Source organism: Nanorana parkeri, unplaced genomic scaffold (genome assembly GCF_000935625.1).
Source record: "Nanorana parkeri isolate BGI_ZX_2015 unplaced genomic scaffold, ASM93562v1 scaffold28, whole genome shotgun sequence".
Lineage (NCBI taxonomy): Eukaryota > Metazoa > Chordata > Amphibia > Anura > Dicroglossidae > Nanorana > Nanorana parkeri.
The window spans coordinates 3,205,952-3,222,198 of record NW_017306296.1 but is presented as its reverse complement, the minus strand read 5'-3'; the positions used below and the strand labels follow the sequence as shown (position 1 = coordinate 3,222,198).

General features: G+C 39.7%; 1 protein-coding gene across 1 annotated transcript in view; it reads right to left on the bottom strand.

Annotated features, from left to right (window-relative positions):
* Positions 1-16,247, bottom strand: part of SLX4IP (SLX4 interacting protein) — a 121,514-nt gene that overhangs the window by 17,135 nt on the left and 88,132 nt on the right. Inside the window, exons 5-6 of the mRNA XM_018566566.1 lie at positions 9,344-9,421; positions 1,770-1,867 (exon numbers count right to left, since the gene is read on the bottom strand). Coding sequence (XP_018422068.1) covers positions 1,770-1,867; positions 9,344-9,421 — 176 coding nt within the window. The remainder of the gene's footprint in view (positions 1-1,769; positions 1,868-9,343; positions 9,422-16,247) is intronic.

Below are 16,247 nucleotides of genomic sequence, written 5' to 3'. Positions count from 1 at the left end.
GTACCTGATCTCACAAATGAGCTTCTGGAAGAATGGTCAAACATTCCCATAATCCTTGCTGCCAAGTCTATTATAAGGTATGAAAGCATACAATGTAAACTTTATCTATAAGAGTCTATTTACACTACGGTACATACACATGCTGATGATGTTCTCTAGCAGCAAATTATTATTTTGCCACAAAGCTTTCACAGTTACCCTCCATCCACGTCATATTTCTGTATATCTGACCTTGGGTGGCAAAACTAGAGACATCAAATGTCAGATTCCAGCTTTGATTTTTCTAGTGCAGATCAAAAAAAGTAGCCAAATTTCTGATTGGTTGTTAGGAGCAACACATCCAGTTTTGCCTCCCTTTAGTTTGTATATGTGAAACATCATGTAGCTAACTTTCCTCCTGAACAGCTTAATTTAATTTGTTTTAATCTTTGTTTGTGTAGACGTATCCTGCGATAGAGCCAAAGACACATGTCCTGACTACTGTGCATTTCAGAACACCAGAGATCAGAGGTCACCATGGAAGAGTTTGCCCTCTAAACTTCTTGGTACTATTTTTTTAATTATAAATTATTGGCTTTCAGACCAGATAGCTAAATACATAAAGCATATAGTAAGATTTTGCATTATGATGTCATTTGGATATGTTTCCTCTTGTTATTGTACCTAACATCTACATCTTCTGTTTTTAGATCTGCTTTAAATACTGTTTGAGTTTTTGCAAAAAAAGATTCCAAAAAGAGAATTACCGTCCCAGAGATAAAGAAACATCCTTGGTTCATGGGACACATGACATAAGGTATAGAATATTACATAGAAATTGTATATGGAAACTTCATGATGGAATTTTAATTTCCACATTGGTTAGTTTGGATGGAGTCATTATGTATGCTCCAACTTGGATTCTTTTTGTCATCCCACAGAATTTAAGAGATGCCACTCAGAGGAATCTGGAGAGACATCAGGACAGGCAGAGGCAATCTGCAGTAAACAACCCTGCTGCAATCCAAGACCTGAAGAATACCCAGTGATCAATGTCGCCAAGGATCTGCAGGCAGCCTATTATTATTACAGGTATTTATATAGCGCCGACAATTTACACAGCACTTTACATAGTTGCACATGCACATCAGTCCCTGCCCTCAAGGAGCTTACAATCTAAGGTCCCTATCTCACATGCACCTGGCTTCCATTGTTTGTTTACATCCTGCAACAAAAGGCTTTCTCTTCTGGCCGTGCTTGTGCAGTACGTCCCTATTTACTTAAATGGCTCTATTGGCTCTACCTCTGTCTCCCCACCGGGGGATAGCCTCATAAAAATCAATAGGGATGTACTGCACAGGCATAGCCAGAACAGGGAGACTGCACTCAGCTCCTAATTCCTGTTGTGGGCTGACAATAGACAGCATTGTTATGGACTGAGTGGTGTCAGCCTTGCAGTTTTCTTTTGCTAAACTACTTGAACCCACCTTCTGTCCAATTCTTTACAACATAAAGAAAGGGCTAATTATAGTGTAGTCCCAAAATATCAACTAGGAGGGCTAATTAGACTCCTTGAGATAACACAGCAACTGAGCACTGGGCAGCCCTGAACTTCTGACATGGTCAAGAGGTTTTTTGCACTTATCAGATAAAACAAGACACTTTCAGTGGTATATTTAACAGAATAAAAGGGAACAAATATTTTTTAAAAAAAGTTCATTATTAGGGCATACACTTCAATTGACTAAAGATATGCTTATACATATATAACACATTTGGCATTTACTCACCTTGCTGGCAGCTTTAATAGCCTGAGCATCATATGTACTGGGACAAGGTTCAAGCTGACTTGCACACACCACTAATCTGTCTGGAAATACATAAAGCTCTGTACAAAGACACAGATTATAAAATATATTATTCATTAGTTTATTTGTATATGGCCCAGTAAACACATACAGCTTAGGTCTTTAATGTGTATTGTCTTATCGAAATAGTGTATTCAATATTAAAGTGACTCTAAACTCATACATTCAAATACAACTATTAACCAATTCAGAGAGGATTTGAGGATCTACAGCTGAGTGATACACAAATAAGATACATTTATGTTAATAGTTAATGGTACTTCAATTATTTTTTTTTTAAATTTAACACCTGAGTTTAGTGTCACTTTCTTTCTTTCTTTCATTCTTTCAAATTCTATAAATCTTCCTGAATCTCGGGGCTGTAACACATATCACAACATAACATTGCATGTTTTCTAAGCACACCATGATGTGGAATGAAAACAGGTTTGTTCACAATGTCCTAGTGGAACTCTAGGATGATGGTTCTCAAACACTGGTGGCCTGCACACCAATTGTCGCTGATCCTGCCACCCAGTCAGAGATTTATACATTTTTTTATTCTTTGTGGGGTTTTTTCACATCTTTCCATCTAAATGATAGATTATTGCATGTTCCTATTAAAGGACAAGCCCATTTGATATCTATATTGTATTAAAAGGTAGAGCCTAGTGGGCTAAGCCAGCCATTGGCTTCTTATATATTTTGGATACTTCAGCAATAAGATGTCCTTGCCATAATTATAAGTCCTATGGACCTTTTGGGTGTTCCCTCCAACCTTTTTTGTCCCAACAAAGTCCAAATCCCATTCACACTGCCACAGTCTCAAAACCACAAGGTTTATGTGGTGCCCAGGAGACCACACGGATGGCGCCGTGCAAAACACTAATAGTAAATAAAAGTAATTCACCGGCACACACTTGAAGGGTTTTTAAAGTATTGATATGTTTTTTCAATACCCAATGTCACATACTGTCATACGGTGCTAATGTTTTGGGTTCGCACAGGGATCCTTCATCAGAGCGACAGTGACACGCTTTAAGAACCCTTCAAGTGTGTGCCGGTGAATTACTTTTATTTACTGTTACATACTCCAACATTTGAACTCAATACATTTCAACAGGAAGAGTGGGAACCCCTCATAATGGCCACAGCAGATGGGGAGACCCAAGAAATTCACATGAAGAGATCTCACATGTAAGAAACTGTTAGGTTGTTTATCTCTTTAATATTTTAAAGTGAAATCATCCTATAATGATCAAAAATGTATCTTAACACATTTCTACAATAAGGGAAGTCTTTACTGCTTCTACAAAACTGCCAAGCAATCCTGGACGTGAAGCGCACGGATTACCATCACTTTGGAACATCTGCGCGCTGACAGAAGAGTTTATCGCTTTTTTTTAAGGGTAAAAAAAAATCTCCACTGACAGCACGATTGTCAACATAACAAATGTCAGATTAAGAATATATCTTAAGAATTTGCTTGTAATGCCTTAAGTCACAATATAGCATGAAAACTGATACATGCTTACTGTTGACAAATTTTGGGACTGAAAAAATTTGCTGAAAGGCAAAGGCTAAAAACATGCTACCACATATTTAGATTTTTTTTTCTTAAGTAAAGGTATCCATAGATATGTTGCCCATCCAGCAATTTTGCTGACTGACTGGAATGGGCAGAGAACACAATGTCGACAGCCATGGGGCATTATCCAGTAGACAGGCATTATATCCTCAGATTAAAGGTTGAACACGATGGACCTGTGTCTTTATTCAACTTCAAATACTATGTAACTATGTAAGATTAAAGCAACTCTCCAAGCATATGTCCTACTATTTTATTTGTCAAAAGACTTTCAATTTAAATAGACACTTCATTCATTGTATAGCTTTATCACACTGCACAGCCAGAAAGGTGATACCTATTTGCTGGCTCAACAATAGCTCTTCCCATATCTCTTCCTGTCGGCCTACAGGACAATGGGGAGAATTCATAAAAACTGGAGCATACAAAATCTGTAGCAGTTGTCTGTGGCAACCAATCAGGTTCTCTTTTCAGTTTGTTCAGTTAAGCTTTGAGAAGGAAACAAAGAAGCTGATTGGTTGCCATGGGGGACTTCTCTAGATTCTATCTGCTCCAGTTTTTATGAATTCCCCAATCACTCCTCCTCATCATTTAGCAAGATGGTGACCCAAGAAGTAAAACTGAACCAGAAAAGAAGCCGAGTGATCTTCCTTGCTGTGAGGGCACAGGTGTGTGAATCACTAGTCCACCTAAACAGAATACATTTCTTTAACAGGTACACAAAAAACATGTATGTATTGCAACTGTATGTTAGGTGGCTGTATCACCACAAGGCAAAACAATAGCCCATTGTGATAAAGAAGAGCATATATACTATATATTTACACCAGCCCATGTCTTCATACTCTTGTAGTGATGTATGAATCAGTAAAAGGAACCACAGTGTGGAATGGATGGATGGAGCAGGTCTTCCCACACCCGAATTGTCTTATACTTCAAGTGGCCGGTGAGCAGCAAAGTGGCGGAGCTGTTATTTTAGTGTTGTTTACAAGCTCTTCTTTGGTGAGAGATGAAGTCATGTTATTAAAGTAAAACTGAAGCCAACACTTTAGTTTTGGATAGAGTAAGGGCGGGTTATAACCCCTGTCAGTTTTATTTTTCTTTGCCATCTGTGTCCTGTTGGGAATATTTCCCTCTACTTCTTGTCCAATAGCCACAACAGGAAAGGAGAGGAAACCCCTCCAAAGAGAAGGAAATTCCTGGTGGTCAGCAGAGTAACCAGAACTTGTGCTCCCACCGGAAGATTTTCCATCAATTCCTGTTCTGAAATCAACCCAAAACTTTGGAATTTCTTTTACGTTCCAGTGATAATGGTTACCAGGACAAATAGACACAGGCAGCAATAAAAACCCTGACAAGTGTTCTAATCCCTCTCCACTCTATCCAAAACTAAATAAAAAAAGTTTTGGCTTAAGTTGCACTTTAAAGCAGAATTAAACCCTCTGGTTTTTTTAATGTATCTACTGCTAACAAGCAGGGTTATGTTTTGCATTATACGTTAATGAGGGAAATGTCCCCACTGTGTCCCTCCACTTTCACTTTGAAATTTCAAAGTAGCTTGCAGTCTGTCCAAAGACCTGCTCCAAAGAAACAACTAGAAAAGGTGAGAAATATACAGTATATATATTTTTTATTATTTTTAGTTCTGTTAATGGGAACATATAACAAACATACAGTGGGGCTTTTGAAAATGTAACTGCAAAAGTGGATATACACTTTAAGTGGTTTTTTTTTTTAGGACTGTGCAATTTAACGAATAATTTCTCGATGAATCGTTTTGATCGATTACATTTTTTTTGATCGCTAATGAAAATACTCACCTCTCTGCCGCCTTCCGGGAGTCCCGTGGGAGATCCGGGGACGTCACGGACATCGACGTCACCGGACTCCTCCCCCTTTCCCCAAGTGGCTCCGTCGGCTAACGAAGGGAAGGGGGGAGGAGTCCGGCGACGTCGATGTCTGTGACGTCACCTGACTCCTCCCCCTTCCCTTTGTTAGCCGACGGAGCCACTTGGGCCGGTGAGTTTGCCCAAGAAACTTTCTGCACGAGCGCCAGCCAAGGTATTGGCCTATACACATACAGCACAGCAATGAAGTAATAAAATGAACTAGGATCACACTAATCCAGCACGTTATTATTCTGAGTTGCCCCACTCAAGCGGCGGCCATATTGAGTGGGGCAGGTGAGATTAATAACGTGCTGGATTAGTGCAATCCTAGTTAATTGTATTACTTCATTGCTGTGCTGTATGTGTATAGGCCAATGTAGTTGGATCTGTATGTGCGTTATAATTAATCGAAATTAATCGATTAAAAAAAATTTCGATTAAATCGAACACGAAAATTTGAATCAGTAACAGCCCTATTTTTTTTAATGCAAGCAGTGCAAGTCCCTAAATATGACTTGGTATCAGCTGCTTGTTGTCCATGCTACAGCAAAGCTCAGACTGGAACAACTGAACTGCCAGACAGGGCTGTGCGCCAAAGCTGTATAAATCTCAGAAATAGATGGACAGAATTACAACTCTTAAAGGAGAACTTCAGGGACATTGTTTATTAACCCTTGTAGTGGGGCTACCCCTGCAGTGCACTGTTAAGTGCTTGTTTTGATCTAAGGAAGAAAATAAGAAACTCCTTGGAGCTGGCTGGCTGTGACAGCACTCCCTTCGGTCTGTCTCCTCCTCTGCTCCAGCGATGTTATGCCCCTCGGTGTCCTCATGTCTTATACATTGTGTATAGGGTGGGATGCCTCACAGCCCTCAGACCGTTGCAGTTGAGGGGAAGAGAGGCTCCAAGAACCAGTCAAACAGCAAGCTGGCTCCAAGGATCAGGTGAATAGACGTTTAGTTTCCTCTTTGGCCAAAACAAGCACTTAACCCTTGCTGTTGTGGGGGTAGCCCCACTACAAGGGTTCATAAAATATTTCTCTAGAGTTCTTCTTTAAGCAGATAAAACAGCTCTCTTATATGTATGTCATCTGTGAATTTAGCTGTTTTCCTGAAGTTCAACTTTAACCTTTTGGACTGATCAGCCCAAAATAGCATCACTATGATCAAATAGGCATCGCTTCTGATTAACACATGAATGCAAATTGAGATCAAATACATTTCACGTCTTACAGAAAATCTAGCTAGTGTTATTGAGATCATGAGCAGATCACACTGATACCTCGCTATATAATTTAGTCTCTGACCTAAGCTCCGAGCTACCAGTTCTAATGAAGCTGATTAACCAAGTAAATAGGGTGATTTACACACGCTTTGTATATGCAGACAAACAGGAACCGAAAAGAACTCTAGAATTCTATTACTCAAAAAGAAACGCTACATAATTATCATTGCGGCATCACATGATTATAAATTCCACGCTACAGCCTGAGAAAAAACAATCCTTTTGATAACACCACCTAAAGGCTGGTATTAAGTTACATCTGACCAGTAATGGGAACAATGTAGACTCACGTTTCACAGGTTCAGTGACTTGCTATAAAATGCGTTAGCTGCCTCTGACCAGCTGATATATCCTGAAGGGTGAAATCTATCTCAGGTGAAACTCAATTTGAAGTATCCAAAGTTCATACTTCTGTCTCAGTAAGCCAAATATCTTCTTTTTTGGGGGCATTTTTCACTAGAAATATGCACATTCTGCTACAATGATCTATAGCCTGTCAAGAATGGTTCTCACCACATCATGTTCAACAAAGCAGTCACACGCAATACCAACGACAAGGAAAAAAACCCAAAAAAACAGCAGTTCCAAAAAGATAAAATTACCTTTCATTGTTGAATGACAGTTGCAGTATGACATATGAGTGTACAAATAGACAAACCGTATTATGTTACAATGTACAGTATTTAAAGTAACATCAATGCCACCGAGCTGGTGCTTTCATATAAGTTGATATGTTCATGTTTCTAGGAACAATAACATTAGAAACATGCAACTAAACTGAAAAGTAAGATGAGAAAACAAGCCTGTCATCTTTTATCAACAGGACCCAAAGGGACTGATATACCATACCATAGTAAAAGATGACTTGTAGCATATACTGTATGAATTTAATTCTGAGCACCCACAACTACGAAGTGTGACCTATGCTTGTCTGCTTAAGGTCATATGGCAGGAGTCAGAATGACCTGCCAAGTGTCCATCAATATCCCAGACGTTATTTACTGCAACATTATGATTGGTTGGAAAATACTGGTCTCATGAGCTCATTTTACTTAGTTTAGCTCATTCAACCAAATTTCCTGAAGGATGACTGCATATTAACAGTTTTTACAACAATCCATTAGATGCCATCCTATGGGTTTACGTATGCAGACATGAGTCAAGTACAGTATGATTCCAGGTGCTTCTGAGTTGCATTTTGTGTTGCTATAGCCTGCTCGGTTCCAACCTGTTCCATTGCCATTGACTTGCATTTGGTAGAAAAGAAGCCCAGATGAAAACAAAGGCCCATGAGTCCTAAGTCAGTGCATATTATGATGGTGGGAACAGTGGGTGTGGAGATCGTATGGTTTTTGTGTACCAGTGACTTACATTATGCCACTGATGATATTTGATACATATTCCACCTGTTATTTAGGATTTACTATGTTGCTTGCTTGTTGAAGCTACCTTTGTATCGGTTTTAGTTTTGTTCTTTTGCTTGTTGCTTTTTAGGTTTGGTATTATTGTTGCTTTATTACTGTTTCATTAATCATTTACATTTCAAAGATTATTTGTTTATTCTTTATCCTTTTTTTCTTTGCCATAGTTACCAGGCTTATTTCTGTATGATCTGATCTGCATTCTACTTTGCGTTTCACCCCATTTCTTTGCCCCACCCTGTTTGTTTGGTGTCTTATAAGCCCTTCCCCTTTATCTCAGCATGTGTCCTGTATCCTGGGAGTGCTGGGCATAGTTTATTTGTACTTCAGCTCGATGGCACTCACGTTTGTGGTACAATGGATGTTGCAATGTTAAGATATCCTATGGTATACCAGTGGGTTGAATGTCAATGAAGATTTTTGATGCATTTTCCGTTTTTAATTTAGTATTTATATATGTTAATTGTCTGTTGAATAATGATGTGTGAGTGTGTCCTTCTAGCTTGGTAATTAGCTGGCTTGGGATTATTAAATCTTCTTATAATAAACAACCTCTTTAAACGGTGGTGCCATCTCCCTCAGGGCTACCAATAGAGTATACACTGTCAATCAGTGTATACGCTATCGGGAGCCCTGGGGGAAATGGTACCACAGTTTAAAGAGGTTGTTTCTTATAAGCATATTTGATAAGGGTGGACACACCCCCATAAGGTTAGCTCTATATTAAAGCATTATATTTTGTTGGATATATGCTGTGTATTTGGTTACCCAGCTAGGGGTATTGTCGGAGAGTTTTTTTTAGACCTATATACTACATTCACATAGTTGGATTTTTAAATCTTGTGTCCTTAGTCCCTGGGTCCTCAATGGCTCCAAACGTTGCATTTGCATTGAGATGGCCACACTTTGCTTTTACAGATTTTTTTTTTTGACGGGGTCATCTGTCATTTCCTCACCTTGGCACCCATTAGCATTAAGGTTTATGGTTGTAAGTAGTACACTGGATTCTATGGATTTGTGTCTTCGTCAGTGCATGTCACCACCACCAATTACTCCTCTAAAGAGCAACTTCTTTCAACAACAAACTGCAGATCATAAGACAGTATGGCAGATAGCTGCAGTGTACAGCTGCATAGCTGCAGCTGGATAGCTGCAGTATACATTATTCCCTCCAGAATCTCCATCCTCTGATTTGCTGCTAGCAAGCCATATATGATCCCCTGTTTGCTGCTGGAAGTGATGTTGCCCTTATTGCATCAAGTGACACCCAGGTAGACTTTTCTACTAGGAGGACTTAACAGACCACATATGATCTATGAAAAGAACAGTTACCGTACCTCGATACTGATGTTTTACCACACAACGAATGTTGACCCATCTTTTGATGAAGTAGGCCGCAATCCGAAATGTGTTTCCTAGAGAAACATACACATATATATAAGAAATGAGCATGGATAATAAAAATATTGCAACCCCTATTGGCAAAATCATTTCATGTACCTGTCCCAGCAAACTCCTCTAGCTCACCAAAAATAATCAATTATGGGTAGTGCAGTTTTTTGAAGCGCAACTCTAAGCAACATTTGAACTGCAGCCTCTAGTCACATTATACTGCTAAGTCATCAGTATCTCATACTGCATCATGGGTGGGCAGGTCTACAGTGAGCTCAGATAAGGAGACAGACTAATTTAGGGGTTTAGGTAGGGTGCAAATTAAAAGCATTCAGCAGGTAGGGCACTTTTACAAACAGTGCCCTATATTACCCCTCTCATCCGCCTCATCACAACTACACAATATATTACAGACACCAGATGCAGGCATACAATGATCCAACAGCTGCTGCCTGTCCAGAGTCCCAGCTTTGTTTGCATTCCTGCTGCACATCTCTCCCTTGCATATAGTGGTTTCTACTATAGAGTTCAATTGGACCCTCTCAACACACTAGGGAACACTGCAGAGATAAGCCAATACATCTCATTTACATATACTTGAACAGCAAAGTAGGGTGAAAATCTAAATAAGGAATCTAAATAAAGTTGTGCTTTTTTTCACAATGGTCAGCTAAAGGTATTTCTGCACCCAGGGTTTGTTATATATATATATATATATATATATATATAAAAGTAAAAACAATAAAGCGCCACAAACTGTCACTTATTAAGGGGGTGGTATAGGATAGCTTTTGCATAAGTGCATGCATTATTTAAAGGGAAATTTTCCATGAAACTTGGGAAACAAAAAAACTATTCATAAGGGTAAAAAAAATTCTCAGTGAGGCCATTTTTTAATGATTGGCTTGTAAGTGAATGTCCCACCCAGTGGGCATTACTAAACGTCAATACCTAAGTCTTTCTAAGGGAATTTTGTACTCCAGAAAATTCACTCCACAAGCTCACCAGAATCGCCAGCCCCATGCTGATAGGGGCAAGAGGCTGAAAGGGCCCTGAGTCAAGTAAATGGTTTAGTTCAGCAGAAGCCTTGATTTATTTTTAACACTTGGCTGTTGCATTCACTTAAAAACAGCATTACCCAGAAATCCTTTCTACTACTAGAAGGGATTTTTTGCATGAATGTTTTTGTAATACAGTGTGGTGGACACAGCTAACATTTCGCAGAAAAAAACAACTATCTATAAAGTCCGTGCGAAATATCCACACGGGGACAGCTTGTGACCGACATGAATATATCCTTCTAATGGCTGTGTGCCACTAAAACAATGTTATTATCTGTACATCACCCTTAGGCCTAATTAACCAGAGTCAGTAATAATAATCCACCCATACAAAGTGCTGTGTATTTTATGTTGGCACAGAAGCAGAACATGTTGCCAACATGTCAGCTTGTGGCTATTATACTCTTCAATCACTATGGTCAATGTGATGTTTCATATTCAAATCTTTCCAATGAGAGGTTTAATCAGAAAATATAAAGTGATCCGTAACAACATGAGGGAGCAAGCACAATAATTTTCCTCAGCTGGGTAATCCAATGAATATGCAATCCAAACTATTGGTTGGCTTAAGGCTGCAGATCGTATAAATGTAGTCTACGTTCAACTAATGTGGCCCCATGGCTAAATAAATGCTATTGGTTCTATGTGAACATCATAATGGTGAACATCATAATGGTTGACAAGAAAACATTGCTTCCAGGCTTCAGAAGTTATGTGCAAGTTACTCATGGGTTACAAAAAGATTTCTACAGAGTCAGAACTCCTTTGGGCCACAGTCAGGAAGACAGGCAAAAGGATTTCCACTTTTGCAGCCAGATTGGGATAACACCTATTTTATATTTGTTACATTTTCCCATTTACATAGAATAAGCTAAAAAAAATGCAGTTTTAATTTAAGGGTTAAAATTTGCTTTTACTTCCTTTGTAATGTTAGGAGGGGCTGAGGGGGTTCATTGTATGGGAATAAAGTAAATGAGAGAAACACAATCCAAAAATGTCAGTCCAAAGTCTTCCTATTAAGACAGATCACTGTGAAGGTGCTCAGATAAACTTAAATTCAGCCATCTTGTCTGCTGCAATAAAACATCTAAAAAGATAAGTAATATTTTTTTTTAAATATATATATTTTTTGGTATGCTGTGTGAATAGATACACAGAACAAATATATAGAGGTGTTTCCTCCAATTTGAATGCAAAAGTGGAAAATCCTGAGTGGGCTTCTTTTTTAGTCTGCACCCCTGTTTGTTGTCCCCACCTTCCTGTTTGCGGAAGACTGATCCTTGCAGGGTCCTATAGAGCCACCTGTTCATGAGTGCTCCCAACATGTACAGGCAGCCAGAGCGGGCTGAACAAGGAGCGATTGTGCAGTGGTGCTTGCCAACATATGACATGTAGTCCTGAGAAAGAGGGACTTTCAAAGAAGTGATGAGTGCATGCTCCTGGCTAGAAGGTCTAGGAACCGGCGCACAGGAATCCACAGGCTACGATGTTGAAGATTCCAATTGTGTTTCTCTGCTCCTGTCAGTAAACAAGCATTTACTGACAGTCTACTACTGACCCCCCTACCCAAATAAGTTCTGGAATATGGGCTGGAAAAACATCAGTAGTGACCTCTCCCTCCTTTTTTTTGCCCTTTCCTCCTACTTCTATCCACCCTCTACCCCTCCCAGATACATATTTTTCTTTTCTCCTTCTTCTTTTTTCTGTGCTTATCCAAAAATAATAAAGACCCCATTTCAACCTTAAACTGAAACAATGCCCCCCAGTGCCAAGGTTGCTGAGCTTTCTGTCTTGCATTTAATGGAATGTTAAGATCTACACAGGTTTATGCCACCCTGCCTGAACAAACTATTGCACTTTTAAATCTCCTACATGACCACTGTTTCCTCTATCTACTGCTCTGGGTTTTGTGAAAATCTTAAATAAAGAATATTTTAAAAAAGTACACCTGTATTCAAAACTTTTTGTTTAGTTTTGAATAGCGTGGGGAATGATTAAAGCTCCTTCAGGATTTCTTCATTACAGCAACAGGACATAACGTGACATATTTTCCCTCCTATTCTCCTAATCTTTACAACATAGTGATGAAGTGTTTTGTAGTCAGTAAACAGGACAGATCTGAATTTGTGACAAAATCAACAGGTATTTTCTGCACTTACTGAACAACTATAACAAAACACTTTTATTGGCATAGTGTACAGAACAAAAGGGAGAAAATAAAAATGTTCATTGTTAGGGTTTACATACACTTTATGGCAAACTCACTCACACATTTGTGGGGATTCAATCCTTGGGCTCAATTTTAAGATTTTATCATACCCTTTTTTTCATCCTTTCCATATTATCCACTGGTGTACTATACTATTTTTGCCATGCAATGAGTGTTGGGGTGAAGGCAAGAGAGGACAGAGATAATTCTCCTGGAAGTATGTTTCCATTGTCTTTTGTTTTTTTTCTGTTTTGTTATTTTTCTTTCAGACATATTAACAACAAAATTTTCCTATTATAAAAATAACAGACATTTATTAAAATTTTATCTGACTGAATCTTGAAACAAGGCTCACCTGTTTTCATATTAATAGCTTGCAAGTTTTTATTCCTGAAAGGAAATTGGAGGAACTGAGACGTCCAGTGTAATTCCAAGACCTCTTTGTGTTCCTCTCTTACGCTGCCAATTCATAATCTTCTAATTCCATTCAAGATTGTGGACACAAGAGGAATCTTGTTTTCTATAAAACAATCCTCTGCTTTGACAGCGTTTTGCCATTTTATCCATGCAGGGCCTGAATGTGTGACATAATACAGCACTATGATTGTAGGGCAATGACATTTCATCTTTAAGCAGATTCACAAGTCTGGGTGCCCTCGCATTGTGGTGGAAGACGTCTGAAAAGCCATGTCTGTCTACACATCACCAAACACTGCTTTCACTTCTTTGTTCTTCCTGAATACACAGACAATGAATCACTTTTTTTATTTTTTTTTATTAACGTAAGCAACACAATTTAAGGAAATACTCATAAATCAAGCAATGTGCTAATTTCAATTACATCTTTAGGACAGTCTGTCGGTCATCCTTTCATGTGTGGGCGGTATTTTTCCACAGTTATTTTACTTAATTTCATTTCCCTATATAATATAGCTATGGGATTTATATTGAAATGCTTTAAAAGCATCAAAGCAGGTATGTATTCAATAAGAAATTATTAAAGCTGAACTCCAGGCTGGTGTTATGCTTAAAGTGGGGCCCTCTCTGAACTGCAAGGGTTAAATGCTTGTTTTGGGGGACAGGAATAAGCACATGTACTTACCTGATTCTTCACTCCTCCGATAGCTGGCGCTCTCTGACTCTCCCGGGATGTGGGAAGACTGATTGGACAGCAGAGAGAAGTGACCAAGCAAACAGGAGGAAGCCTTCTGGTGCAAGGAATAATGTGAAATACTTATCATATTCCTATCCCTCCCAGCCTTGAGTTTAGATTGAACCATAATGTATTTATTATCTTTCCTTCTAGTAGCTTTTTGAAATCTTCTGTGTAGCAGCACTTCAAGTGGCATAAATTTGCTCAGCATTCTGAATTGATAAGGACCAGGAAAGCACCAAAGCATGGTTTCATAAAGGTGTAGGTAGAAGAACTTGTACGTGAAGTATACTTCCAACTATAAGGTCTCGTTCACACCTAGGCGTATTGCATATGTGCGACCGTCGTTTTTTTACCGAGCGTTTTTTTACCGCGATTCGCGTAGAACGCGCTACAAAACGTTCAGGTGTGAACGAGGGCTTAGAGTATCTGAAGGTAAGCATGACATCAGGAATCCTTCAAGATTCATTCTGTTCTGCACAATTTGCTTTCTGAAATCATTTGGGATGAGGCACTGGGAATATCTAAGCTAAACCCATGCAGAAAATGCCTACTTCATCCAGTGTGAGACCTGTTTCTCCAAGGAGTACAGAAGTACAGTGTGGGGATCTTCATTTATGGCTCCTGGCAGTGAAGGGATTGCATCAAATAGGTAGTTGGAAAGGATGTCTTTCTTGTTGTTCTCTCCTTATCTGCTGTTAGAGTGCAGACACAGTCAGGCTAAATGTAAACAAAGCAATATGTACACTGGCCTAGGGACTGTAACCACATTTATGAGACTACAGCGTGAGAATTGGCAGAGGTTACATGCTATATTTGCAAAGTTGTTTGACATAACTGGTTATATTAAAAGGGATAATGTTTTTCTCATTTTTTTCAAGCTTCTCCTACCATTTGCTTTAATTTAAGTTGGCTAAATCAAAATGTATATTTGCATGAAAATAGATAGATTGAACACGCACAAATTTCCTGCATTTTCAAGGATATTAGCAACAAGAGCTCCTCCAGACACACATGATCCCCAAAACACACCTATGTTCTGCAGCCTTCTCACACTCCTCCTGTTGGATATTTTCTACTACTGCAGAGCCTACACTTGGGAAGGTGAATGTGGTCATGTCAAACATTCTGGGGAAGTGATCTTGCACCTAGAACTTTTGGTTTAGTCACCGATTCTTCTCAGCAGCACTCACCCATAACTGAAAACAAAACCGTTTCAGATAGACTGACTTGGTAATCCCAGGTACTCTGTAAGCTGTGAATCAGAAATTGAAGTTGGAGCTGTTTACCTGCCTCACTGTTGCCCACATCAATACATTATACTGTAGTGCTGACTCCCAAAAGAGCTGCTGAAATGTTTGGGTTCTCCTGCCCTTCCCAGTGGTGACTAGCCCTTAACTGGGGCCAGGCAACCCACCTGGAGTGATAACAAAAGGCTTTAACAAGTTGCCGTCCGCCCGTTGAAAAAAAACGGACGGACGGCACTGCTGCATTAGCGGGTTGCCGTCTCCAGACAGCATTTTTTTTATGAACAGGTGAGGAGGCTCGGGGGAGGGGTTGAGTGTATTATAATTTTGTGGGGCAGGGGCTAATAAGGGGGGAAACCTTGTTTCTTTGGACAGCCCAGTGCTTCTGATAGTTAAAGATATGGATAACCAGGTAAGGAATGAAATGTCTTTTATTTGCTTTATTGTGAAGTTGCTAGTCTGTGGCTGTCATGGTGCTCTGCAGTACTCATAGAACTGCCGTTGCTTTTCTGCAGCTACCTGCCAGCTTTTAACTTTCACAAGGGATGTAAATCTAATTTAGGGTGGGCAATTAATTTTCTTGGGGTTCTACCTGGGAAACTGGGATGGCTGTTAAGGGCCGCACTGATTAACGCACGGCACCGTGCAATGCACCGACCATGTGTTACAACACGGCAGGTGCGTTGCCATTCATTTGAATGGCACCCCAAATGCACCTCTTGGCTTCAATGTAATTGACCAAGCCACAACACTGGGTACCGTACCAGTGCTGACCTGTGGGAGGGGCCCAGCAGGCCCCACCTACTACAGGCTGCCTGCAATAAACTACAGGATGGGGCGTATACTAGACCAGTCTTTCTGCTAGGTATGCACCGATAGCGTTTTTTCTGTACCGCATGTGAGTACTGATATTTATTTCGGTACTCGCTGATGCTGAGTACCAACACTGGTACTTCTGGTAGCGTGTCATTACCCACTGCCCAGCTTCTTGAGTTCCCGGGAAGCTGGCTTCATGCGGTTTGGCCGCCTCGATGCTGATTGGCCAGGAAGCCAGCACCCCTTATTGTTAATAAGGGGTGAGTGTATTATTTTATGTGGGGCGGGGGTTAATAAGGCGGGAGTATATTATTTTATGTGGGGGGTTAATAAGGGGGAGTGTAATATTTTATGTGGGGGGGG